The following is a 12793-nucleotide window of genomic DNA, read 5'->3' as shown; positions in this document are numbered from 1 at the left end:
TCGATTAAATAAGCCTTTGAAACCCCTAAATCAAACATAAAAGTTTCGGGGGCTTCGCCCCTGGACATTTTCGAAACCTTTTAATCGAAGCTCGAACACGCCCACTTTGCTTTCCTCGGGGGAAATCGGACACCTCGTCGAGGGCATCGGCCCCCCCCCCCCCGTCGGGAACTTCGGTCCCCTCGTCGGGCAAAACCTGGCGCCACCCCTGCGCCCGACCGACCCAAATTTTATGAAAATTAGGGTCGGCATTTTAGGTTTTTTTTTTTCTTTTTTTTTTGCTTGACTAAAATGAAAAGTATTTTTTTATGAGCAAAACAAGGCTGAAATAGTCTTGGCCAGGCTAGGGACGAAGGTCTAGCCTATTTTACTGGATGTTACGCGATGCGAAGCCAAAATTGTTGTATTATTTGTGTATTTTCTACTTTTTAGGCGTAAACACATTTTTAGTTGTTAAAAAAAAAAAGAGAAAGAAAGTTTTCCTACCAACCTACCCATTTTTGGGATTTTCCCAAAACGTGGCCAACACAAATTTTTTTTTTGGCCTAATCACAATCACATGGATAATGAAAAAACTGGATTCCAACGTGATGGCAGAATAGTATTGTAATACGGTACGGTGTTTATAAAATTTAAGGAAAACGGATTCGAAAATAAATTAGATGGTTACATTGAATACTCTTTGTTTCTCGTTGTTTTATTCAAAAATGTCACTTTTGGAAGTCGATTTCGACATGCATGAAGTCATATTACGGGAGCTCGATGCCTATCAAATAACTCATAAAATTCACCAAAATTCGTCAAGTATCCGTGGCTTTCAGTGGGCCCTTAACCGACCCCTTCCCTCCAGCCAATTCGGCTCGCTTCGCCCCCACCACTGTCAGGCAGATCCTGGCGCCATCGGCTTTACTTACGTTTGTCTCTCTCCACCCAAGAGTATAAATGAGCACCTGGTGGTTCACTACTGGTAAGGAAAAATGCGGCGTGTAAAGGAACTGGTCACCCTACCACACAATAGACCTTTTCAGAGTGTTAATCAAAATTAACAATTGACCAATCAGATCAAACACACGTGTTGCCCCAAAACGCACGTGTTTTTGCGCATGTTTCAACAGTCGTCTTGTGGGACCTTAGTATTTTTTTTTAAATTATAATATTTATTAATGAGGCAGCTGACTCCCAATGGTTACAGTAAAACCTTGCTTAAGTAGCCTCGCTGACGAAAATATGTTATTGTATCTATTGTAAATTAATGTGCATAAGCGTCGACATTAAAGCCTTCAACTAATGTATATCAAAGGCGTCACTGTACTTATTGGGTCATCTTTGGTATGCCAGTGGGATACAACAAAAATCCTAAACATCATACACAATTTTATTCTGAAAAGGCAATCTTGTGGTTGTTTATTAACTATACATAAGGTAGTACATAGTACATGTCCATTATCATGAAATATTGTCATTAATATTGATGCAGTCATTACCATTATGATACAAGAAAATTCAAATATATATAGTCAATTTATGTTGTGTCTGTTTAAATTGACTATAAATCAGTCAATGAACGTCAATTGTTTGTTCCCATTTTTTACAATCTTTGTATACCGAATGGAGTTCTGTCAGAAACATAAAATAAATCAACTGAAGACTTGTACCGTGTGAATACCTAATCCTTAATAAATCTTGAAAATCAAATTAATACTAATCTATTAAAGAAACGAATTTCATGATAAACTTTTCTTTCCTATTATGGCAGATTCATGACAAACCTAATTCACAACTTCAATAGACTGATAAAGTAATGTAATATAATAGATGTTCTAGATTTAGTAATGATTATTTATTAGCACAGTACCATGTACTAACAAACAATAAAGAGTGTATCTAGGACATCTCATTGAGTGAATCTAGGACATCTCATTATATCAAACTATTGAGGAGATAAATTGCAAACTATAATAAGGCTATTACATAATTTAATTCAAGGAAAGAAGCAGACTTTTTTATCATGCGTGAAACTCGCGTTTATTATCATGGTTTTCGATAAAATAATTAAAAACAATATAATACTAAAAGTATTTCATCAATATTCATATACTTCTTTCTTTTCGATAATTGATTTACATGTGCACAGCACAGTTAAGATAGTCTTAACATTTTTTCTAGCAAGAACTACATTATACACTCACTCACGTTTATTAACATGGTTTTTGATGATAAAAAAAATAATAATAAAAATAAATTGAGTAACAGCAATATTAATACTATTAAGTATTTCATCAAAATTCATACACATTTTTCTTTAACAATTCTTTACATTTAGACAGTTCAGTTAAAGATGGTCTTAACATTTTTTCTAGCAAGAACTACAGTATACACTCACTTGGTTTATTATCATGGTTTATCATGATTTATGATTTATTATCAAAAAACAACAATATAAGTATTTCATCAACATTAATATACTATTACTGTCCCAAATCGTGGTCTATTTTACGTGAAGTTTTCCATACTGCTAATAATACTGACATTAACAATATCTATTTTCATAATTAGTGTAGATAAAATTCAATAAAATAAAAAAAAATTAATAGGTCAATAAATGATAAACAATCACAATAAAAAATGTTATTGCACTAAATATTTTTCAAATTATTTACTAAAGTAAGATCATGAAAATGCCTCCTGTGTTTAGATAACCAACACCATCTTTGGCCTTTTCTATGAAAAATTATAGTATATGATGCCCATTTTATGGGTGTCTGAATAACCCAGATGAAACCACAAAGTTCATGTATGGTCTGTTACTATAAGCTACTACTATGTTAAACATAGGCTAAATAACTATGAACTACTACATTCTACTTCTTGTCCACTTTAATCTCTTTTTTTTTCCCTATATTCTATTGTCTACTTTAAGTAAAATCCTTTATTACAAGTCAGTAATTACTGTAATAAAAATATTCTCTTTAATTATATCATGATTATATACATAATCATTTACATCATATTTACTGAACTTGCTTTTTATGGCAGCAACAAGCATATGAGTATATAATTAGAATCACATTGATTAAATTCTAATTAATATTTTATTATAATCAAAATTTACCAGAAAAAATACAGCAGATTGTAGAAGATAGCAAAAAAAAGTACCAAAACAGCGACCAAGGAATACTTGTAGAAGTCTGTAATTGGCACACTTCTGACCGTCTCATTTGCCCCTGACCACTGAAACGGCCCTTGTAACCGCCACTGAGCTGCACCACAGCTACTGAACAGCAACCTACACAAAACATGTGAAGAAAAAGTTATTATGACCCTGTCCCACCTTGACGATTAAACCAGCGTATGCCAACATATCAAAATTTCTCCAAAACGCTGGACTACCAATGTTTCTTTTTTTTTTTAAATTTTGGGCGTATATATACTGTAACGTATTCACGAGTTGGACATATATAATGTATTAGTAACTTATATAGAACGTGTTGATAACTTATAGATAACTTATACCAACGAATGCTTAGCGTGTTGCCAGTCACAACTTATGCCTAACGACAGTCTAACTTAAGCATGGCGCGTGGAAGTGTATCGCCGACGATCATGTGACATAGCCTATAAAAAGGCTGCCGTTTGTCGATTCAAGTCATAACTGCACTAGACATCGTATCAACATCACCATTGCAGTATCAACATCACCCATTTTTATATACCAATTTCCCTAAACGCTGCCATTATGGCATTATACTGTAGCTGTCAGTTATAAACACATTCAGTAAGTTCTGTGGTCATCCGAAACAGGTCAAATACATCTACATACAGTATCTCAATATGCATTGGAGATAAGTTCAATATCAGTTACACATAGGTTCACAGCATGTTACTCACAGGTTAGAAATAAGTTTTGAGGACGCTAGACATTATCCTATTTTCACATAACTTACCTACAACTTATGGCCAGCATATGCGGGACGTATGAGCCATACACTGACATACGTTGAAAAATTGTGTGCATGCACAAAATTTCTCGACGTACTCACCGTACTACTACGGCGTATACCAGAGTGCTTCAGCGTGCTCTTAACTTATACAAAACATACCCATAGCTTATTCAACATACAGTACACCAGCATATTCACTAAATTTTTCATACGCTGGATAAATCGTCAAGATGTGACAGGGCCATTAGGAATGAACCAGAACATGTCATAGACCACTTCACCTTTACGCCACCCCCCCCCCCCCCCCCCCCCCGCATCTTAGATACGCCAATTCCAGTAGTAACTCACCTAATAGCCATAGTAGGATGTCTCCACAACTGAGGCCTAGCACCAATAAAACTTGATATTTCATCGTTATACAGGATCGGGTCCTTTTGAATGGTGTGTCGGGCTGATTTGAAGTAACGATTACCAGCTTCTTCCTTTAAGACAAACAAATTAAGCTTTAAAGCTTTGTTTACACCATCATACTTTCTTTGAGTTATATACATACTGTATCTAAAGGCTTGATGTGCCTATAATTACTGTATATGGTCATGTGAATATGACCATATTTAGGCATATCACATGTTTTTGTATGCTAGTCTACACAGGGCTGAAGATTGCAGTTTGGCTACATAGTTTAATCACTACTTTTTGAAAATTAAATTAAATCATATCAAACCACTTGATATTATTTTTAAATTCATCTCTATGGTTTGGCTACTGAAGATATATTCATAAAACTGTATATTAAAACATATTTACATGAATAGACTTACAGCCTAATACAATTAATTTTACTAATACAATTACAATTGCTAATTGATGTCCTTCAATGAATTTTTCAACAATAATGCACAAAATATAATTACATTTTCTTTTTTGATGTCTGCCTCCATTTCTTGGGGACTTGGTAATTTTACTTTCTGTCGACACAGTTGAGTGAACCACATTGCTTGTGTTTCGGACATGCTCAGTATGCCTCCAGATGCCGGTTGAACAAATCCGATGAATGCTAGTGAACTTCCAATTTTTGGAGAAAACACATTCTTGTAAAGCTGGAAGAGAAAAACCATCATATCAATAGTTGAATGAAGATATAGCCTGGTGGTTATTTATTTGATGTTTACATTCCTGGATTTTCCAGGATTGTTTGTCCCGAATATAAAGTAAAATTTTAATACAATGTTTTTTTTTTTATCTTGGTTTTACCTGGCATTGACATCCTTATTGATGAGAAGGGGTGGGAGGGGGGAGGGGCAACAATATCTATCTTATATGTAAGCCAAGAAATACTCACACCTAGGGCTAAAACATAGCATAAACCTCTTCACAGCCCAGTTAACAGTGAAGCATAGAATCTATGCATGGAATGGTTAGCATGTGGTTTGAACTCCCAACCACAATGTAAAACCGGGCAATCACTGCGTCATATCGTCGTCGGCCAACGAATCCAACTCCGCTTCCTGTGAACGTTAGACGATGCAATGCTGTCTGCTGATTGTCGGTGGTAGTGTTAGCTGATCGTCATTTACGAACGATCTGTTGCACTAGCGTCATGGTGTTGCGTTCTCCATAAAAGCGCGTAGGCTGACGACCGTTGGGAGCAATGAGTGTTCGGTTTTAATATTGAACATATTTTTATGAGCTAATCGTTTGAATAAATGCATTGGGGGGGGGGGAAGAAATATAAATTAAAGTTTAATAACGTCTTACCTAACAATAAATAAACTATATAATATAATTAGATATAACAATACAGTAAAAACAGATAAAAAAAAGTTATGCAATCAATTTATTTTAGTATAAATTTTATTAAAAAATAGAAAAAAAAAACAATAGGTTCAAATTCTGTCAAACCCACACTTCTTTTTTTTCACAACAACTGTTATACAAGAATTAATAATTCCTAACATGATTCTCTTTTTTGTTATGACTGCAAGTCACTGGAATATGTACATTTAATTTTCATATTCTGATGATTAAATATTTATAAGATAAAGGATAATGAAACCCAAAATACATGTACTTCCTTAGTCAAAAATGATTAAACAATATTTTCGTTTAAGAATGTAAATTTTCGTAATATGTAAACCTGTTATAATTAAAGAAATAGAAATTGTGCTCTGAACTATGTGTACACTAAGATAATGGATGTATTTTTATGAGCTAATAATACATTTGAATATTAAATACAAATCAATAACTTTAAATCTTATTTTTTTTTTATATAAACCTTAAATTATTTCTGTATTAATCCTTGAGATTTGTCCTTTAATTTCATTACACAATTATTTCTGGTACTATTTTAAAAGCTTTGTTGTGCTGTTAAAATTTTAATTACCTTAATAATTAGTATTTATATTTGCTTTGTTCTGTTTATAACATACTTATACTACATAGACAGTACTTCAGATTTTTATTTATAATATCAATTCTTTTAGTGCTCCTTCTACTCAAGGGCATTAAACAATGGCATCGTTGGCCTTACACAATTGCATTGTAAGGTCTGTACAAAATTGCATTGGTAAGCATATAAAAATGTTCCCTTCTTTAATCACCAACTGATGTACATTAATGATGTAATATCAATCAAAATACATACTTATTTGGATGTCCTGTAAGCATAGATATTACAGTCTCAAATATGTAGTTGCTAAGTTTCCATGGCAGCCACAAGAACAAACGAGAAGCATAGTGATCCACCGGTGCACCAAAAACGTAATTTGGAACAACCCATGCCCCAGAGCGAGTACTAATCACAACTTGTTTACACCTAGAAAAAAAATTAAAGATGATTTTAAGTGAACAAGTATCACATAATTGAAGTACAAAGTGCGAGAAAAAGACAGTTAAGTATGGTGTGAGGGAAAAATTGGTAGGTGGGGTGGAGTTGAATCGCTTTGCCTTCCAATCCTAGGGTCCTGGGTTCAATTCCTGTCAATATAACAGATCAATATTTCTCAAAACCAAAAACAACTTCACTCCCTTAGGTGAACATGCATTATTTAAGTAGAGAGTGTGAGGAAAAGAAGGGTAGGTGGGGTCAAGTTGAATGGTTTGGTGGTTAAGATGCTTGCCTTCCAATCTCTGGGTCAATTCCTCTAAATACTATAACAGATCAATTTTTCTCACACCAAAAACAACTTCCTTCCCTAAGCACCATAATGAGAGTAAGGAAGCTACAAGCAGGATATTATTTTCAATTTTATTTTTGTTGTGCTTCAAAGAAATTTTATTCATATGGAATAATCACAAAAGAGGTAAAAAAGAAGTCTAGCTCTACCTTCCAACTGTAGCACAGTCAACAGCAGCATCCACTGCACTGTTTCCGATGCCAACGATCACAACTCTTTGACCAATGAGGCCGTTAGTGATGGCATCCTTGTAGTCAACACTGTGCATTATTTTACCTTGAAAAATTAGATAAATATTTATTTTATTTTAACCAAGCGTGCCACCTGTACTAGTATGAATGATGAGAGATTTCAGCTAATAATAAATCCTGCTGCTTGTACATGCAGTAGACTTCAGGAGACTGTCCAAGTTCTCTCATCACATGTTTTGTTTTAAGTTAAGACTATCTACACCTCTTATTCACATACCAGGTAATTAAAACATTCATTAAAATTTTAACATATGTAATGTATAACGCAAATCATTTAAACAGTTTTGGATGAAATATTAACAAACTGGCAAAAACAATCTGAGTGTGACAGCTTTATTCTAATTCTGTTGACACAACCAACTTTTGAAAAAATACCTGATTTACTCATGGGTGTGACAATAACATCATACATGTCCGTATATGGGAGTTATATTACATCATGCCCATATATATAGGCAAATCACTAGTCACAGAAAATATAATACGGTGATGTGGACACAACTTTAGACACTCTTCCCGACTAATATAGAGTACCACAGTCATGTTGTCACAATGCCAGGTGGCGCACTCTGTCGCCAACCACACGTTGGTTACCATTCATTACGCCTAAATGACTTCATAGGCTTTCTGGAATGGGCATTTTGAAATCTTAAATTTTACATTAAAATGTACCAAAAAACACAAAAGCTCTCATTATATTATTAATCGAATACACATTTAATCATCAATTAAAATTTACAAAGAAAAACTGAGATACAACATCTTAATAATTACATTAGAAATTGGGATCAATGGTTTGTCAGTGGTGAAAATGGCGTCCGCTTGAATGCATTTTGCAACAATAGCAACAGAGTAGTATCACGTGGTATCGTGACGTAACACTGTAGTACTCTATAACAAACCATAATAGAAATAAGAAACACACTGTTAGGCAACAAAAGTCTACCTTTAAATGTTTCCTGTCCTGGAAATGCAGGCATTTTTATTTTGGCATGGTGACCAGTTGCTATAGCAACATACTTGGTATTATATATTTCATTCTCTGATTGCGTAATGTGACTTCCTCCACGTTCAGTTTTAATAGCTGATATTCTCCAACCATCATCTTCGTAATAATAAAAGAATAAATTATATTAAACTTTTATTACATTGTCTCAGTTATTGTTTAGTTTTCCACCAATCAGCAGCACCAATCTAAACAAATAAGTATTTCCCTGTTTGGATTCTCTGCAGATATTATTCTCCTGAAGACGATTGAAGCAACTCCATCCAAGCGTCAAGACTTCCTCAACTAACACCAGTTCTTTTCAGAACTATCTGTGGCGTACCACAAGCATTAAATATATAATTAACAATAATAATAATAAATAAAAGTAATAATGGTGATAATAATGATGATAATCCTGTAATGACGATGGTCAGTAGCGTAATACCTATGGGCTAGAGATTGATTAAATGAGTTTTACCATGCGGTCATATTGTCACATAAACTACAAATTGTCACATAAACTACAAATCACCAGGTCTTGGATTAGCATATAAATTGACATGTGGTGTACTGCTGGCATGTAGATGAAACCAAATGGTTTATTCAATACACAAAGGGCAGTAGTACAGTAGGATGGGGTGGGGAGGGTGGGTCGATGGTTAATCTAGAGGCATGTGTGTATAGTTTTTAGTGTGGATTTTAACTCAGTGTAATACCTACACATGCACACATGCATTAGATAAAATAATTCCATACAATACTTCAAAGCAACAAAAACTACAACTCTGAAAAAGAATTAAAATATAACATATTTAAATATACATACCTGACCTTTCAACTTTTTCAACTCGAGTGTTGAAATGAATCAATTTATCTAGGGCAAAGTTCACTGCATAATCATTAATGTACTCTGCCATGTCACGATTGTGTGGGAAATCTGGCACATGGTCAGGGAAAGGGAAATCCGAGAAACAGTAATTATGCTTTGAAACATTTCTGTGATAAAATAGAAAATAGTAAATTCAATTAAAAAACCGAAAAATATAATTGTTGGTCTAAAAATTTCTATAACTTACAAGTGCTGTATCACAACATTTGTGATAAAATAGCTACGTAACAATATTATTTTTATCAAACACACGCCATTATATTAAAAAAAACATAAGTTAACAATTATGGTAATAATTTAATAAGGGGAGGGGAAACGAACTGGTAGCACTATTTTTTATGGTATTTTGTAATGGTTGAGTCAAGACTATAGTCAAATTCCCCTTCCCTGAAAATATTTTATGCATTTTTTTTAAAATACTAATGTAGTATCACCAATGATTTCATGTTTCTGCTTTGCTGAAAACACACATAAATAAAATGAGTGTTTATTTGCCATTTTATCTTTCATGCAGACCTCAACTCCCTTGCTTGTGAGTGGTCATGTGACTTATAGTAAGCCACAATCAATTCACTGATGAAGCTGTCGAGATGAGAGCGAAAGCTACAACACGCAAATACCTTGGACTTTGAAAGGTAACTTTTATGTATTCTAAATCACATGGTAGTAACTTTGGTATTGATCACTACTTACAAACTTTAATATAAAAAAACTAAACAAATATTTCAGAAAATTTAATTCGTCCTTTGGGATTCGAACCAGAGATCATTCGGTTGCCCTATCAACTGAACTATTAGCAGAGATGGTACTTATTTCATAAAGGGCACATTTTCGATTTCCCTGATGAAAAGGCTGATTTCTTTGGGCAGCCCAAAACCCTGCAGAGGAGTTCAGGGTGCAAAGCACTTGGAAAGTCAAAAAATTTATGGATTTCAAAGACTCATTTAATAGATTTAGAGTCTCATATTCTGTACTAATTTGTGCCACCACTCATAAGAAACTTGATTGTACGTACATATGTGTAAATCGCATAACTCCATAGCCATGATCTCTGAAGCACCAGAGGCCTCCAACTTGCTCACTCTGTTCCAGGATGACAACTTTAAACCCCTTTTCTTTCAAACACTTGGCAGTTGCTAGGCCTGATATTCCAGCACCTATCACACACACATCAGCCTCATATTTCTTTACCATTTTGTCTAAAGACTAAATTGCAAGATAAATAAAGAGGATTAGGCAGTGTACTAAATTTCACTGGAAGAACTTGGTAAAATCCCTTAAGAAGAGTATGCAAATAACATTGCATAGGTTCACATAGAGCCATAGTATAGTATCCGAATCGGGAGCTAACCATTAGCAGTAACAGTTAGCACCTGTGTGAGAACGCCTGATCGATTATCACTAACCATTACCAAAATCAGCGCTGTCAGTTAGAAAGTTGAGCATGTTTCTATCATTAACAAGTACCCATTTCCAACTGCCAGTTTCCTCCAGTGATCCCACTGTCATCTTCTTCATATCTGGATGGGGGATTTTTTTGTATGAACGCAAAGGTGAGAGCTTACGTTATTTATCTGAATCCTGCTAACTGTTAGCTGGGTGTGTGTGTGTGTGTGTGTCCTTGTGGGTGTGAACCAAGGGTTTAGCCAGAAAAACGAAATAGGCCGTCCAAAATGGAAGCTCCTCTTAAACATCAGAAAAAAATAGAAAATTATGATCTTCAGAGGGCATTTAAAGGTGTTTAAATGTTGGAATTTTGTCTTAAAAAGGAATAGTGTTAAATTACTGTAGCTATCACAAAAATATTTCAGACATAGATTACGCACAGCTACGGTTACTCACATATTCTAGGCTATGCAAATGCATCTTCATCTCTTGCCTTAGGATAGTGTAAATTCTACTCTAGGTCCTTTGAATCAAGAGATAGGCTTAGACCTACTGTATTTGGTTGACTAATAAAATTGAACTTGTGACCTTAACAACAAATCTTCTTTAAGGAATGAATTAATTATAACCGGAGAATTACGAAAAACAATATTATGTCGGGGAACCAAATCGTAAGTACTGTATTGTATTTGCAGCTCGAGCCACGTGCATGCGTTGTGGGCAACTCAGAACCATCCACTTTCCAGCTGGGTATAGATGTTGGGACCTACACTAGTTGTAGGTGAACTTTCCACCGGGTAGGCATTTTTGGGAATCCCCACTGAATATTGGTATGAGAACAACGTACATTCAATCAATAAAGGTTGTTTTTTATCAAACGTAAATATAATTTAGTTTAATGTAACATATGATAGATTTGAAGAATATAAGAAATGCTAAAGGTAGACAAGGCCTTATTAGGCTAGGCCGAGCTGATTAGGCCATGCCGTCCAAGCTGTCATGGTAAAAGTGGCCGCCCTAAATAATTGTTGGCCGTCCAAAAGACGACCAGACAGATCACTGGCTATGCCTATGGTGTGAACATAGCCACTGTGTAGCATGATTGCAAAATAGATTAACAATCTTGAGCCATACGCGAAGTATTTTTAATTTTGATTGTGCGGGAAATATATAAAAAATTGGTTCAAATATGCATGGAATACTGTATAGCTAGGAAAATAGGTGTGCAAAATCGCAACTACTGAACAATAATACATTCATGTTTCATAATGAGAAATGTACCTGCCTAATTAATCTCATTAATTGAAAGACAATGCTAGATAGGTTGAGCAAGAGGTAACCTAGGTCAGGAGGCCAAAAGAATTTAGGGCCTAAATAAAAGGCCCTAGGCCTACATATAGTCTAACTTATTAAAAATAAATGTACTAACTAGGGCTAGGCCTACAGCTGTTAGTTAGTAGGCGTAGGTCTAGATAGGCCTGTTCTTTAGTAGTTGGCCTAGGCCTAGTAATAGCACCACTATAATAGTGTTCACAGGCTAGGCCTAGGTAATAGGCGTCGGCTAACCTACTAACTAGGCATAGGCCTATCTAGGGCCTTGTCCTAGCCTACAAGTACTAGGCCTTGGCTCTAGGCTAGGCTTAATCCTTGGCCTGAGGACGATATAGAGGGGGGTGACCTACTAGGCCTAGGCCTAGGCCTAGGCCCTACTACTACTAGGCCTAAGTATCAGTAGTAGCGTGAAACTGTTTTTTTCACCATTATGACTTTTTCTTTCCACCTTTAATAAGATTAGAAAGCACCACCACCACCACTATTATATACCTAGAAAACCCGGTTTGTGATAACTCTTGTTCTTTTGACCCCCACCCTCTCAAAGATAAACACTGATTGAGCTGTGTCTTATCAGTCACGTTTTTACAGTTTACCAATACTGTACCACGTTTACACACGAATCGATGAGGGCGCACGAATATTGATCTGTTTTCTTTAATTTATTTAAAGTTTCTTACTGTAGTATTTTGTAGTGTGAGAAAATACGAAAATATAATTAAACAATTCAGAATATTAAAATTAAATATTAAAATATTAATATTTAAAATGCAATAATTTGCTCATGAATCTCGAATGTTTAGAAACTGTCATTTTTACTCTCAAAT

At 34.8% G+C, this 12793-nt stretch overlaps 1 protein-coding gene across 1 annotated transcript; it reads right to left on the bottom strand.

Annotated features, from left to right (window-relative positions):
• Nucleotides 1-1373: 1373 nt before the first annotated feature.
• Nucleotides 1374-12529, bottom strand: LOC117118302 (dimethylaniline monooxygenase [N-oxide-forming] 5-like). Its single transcript, XM_033262872.1, has 9 exons — nt 12393-12529; nt 10264-10454; nt 9186-9355; nt 8318-8476; nt 7270-7396; nt 6589-6759; nt 4856-5087; nt 4290-4423; nt 1374-3286 (listed from the first exon to the last, which is right to left on the bottom strand). The coding sequence occupies exons 1-9, from the start codon at nt 12393-12395 to the stop codon at nt 3109-3111; spliced, it is 1365 nt and encodes a 454-aa protein (XP_033118763.1). The 5' UTR covers nt 12396-12529; the 3' UTR covers nt 1374-3108.
• Nucleotides 12530-12793: the final 264 nt, after the last annotated feature.

This window comes from Anneissia japonica, unplaced genomic scaffold (assembly GCF_011630105.1).
Source record: "Anneissia japonica isolate Jap-2015-1 unplaced genomic scaffold, ASM1163010v1 scaffold7473_len308249_cov148, whole genome shotgun sequence".
Taxonomy (NCBI): Eukaryota; Metazoa; Echinodermata; class Crinoidea; order Comatulida; family Comatulidae; genus Anneissia; species Anneissia japonica.
This window is presented reverse-complemented; position numbering and strand designations above follow the sequence as displayed.

Excerpts from the sequence above, each read along its gene's own strand:
- LOC117118302 (XM_033262872.1), bottom strand. Across the intron at positions 8,477-9,185 it reads TGAAAAAGTTGAAAGGTCAG|ATGATGGTTGGAGAATATCA; the intron begins GTATGTATATTT and ends ATTATTACGAAG. Across the intron at positions 7,397-8,317 it reads AGGACAGGAAACATTTAAAG|GTAAAATAATGCACAGTGTT; the intron begins GTAGACTTTTGT and ends TAATTTTTCAAG.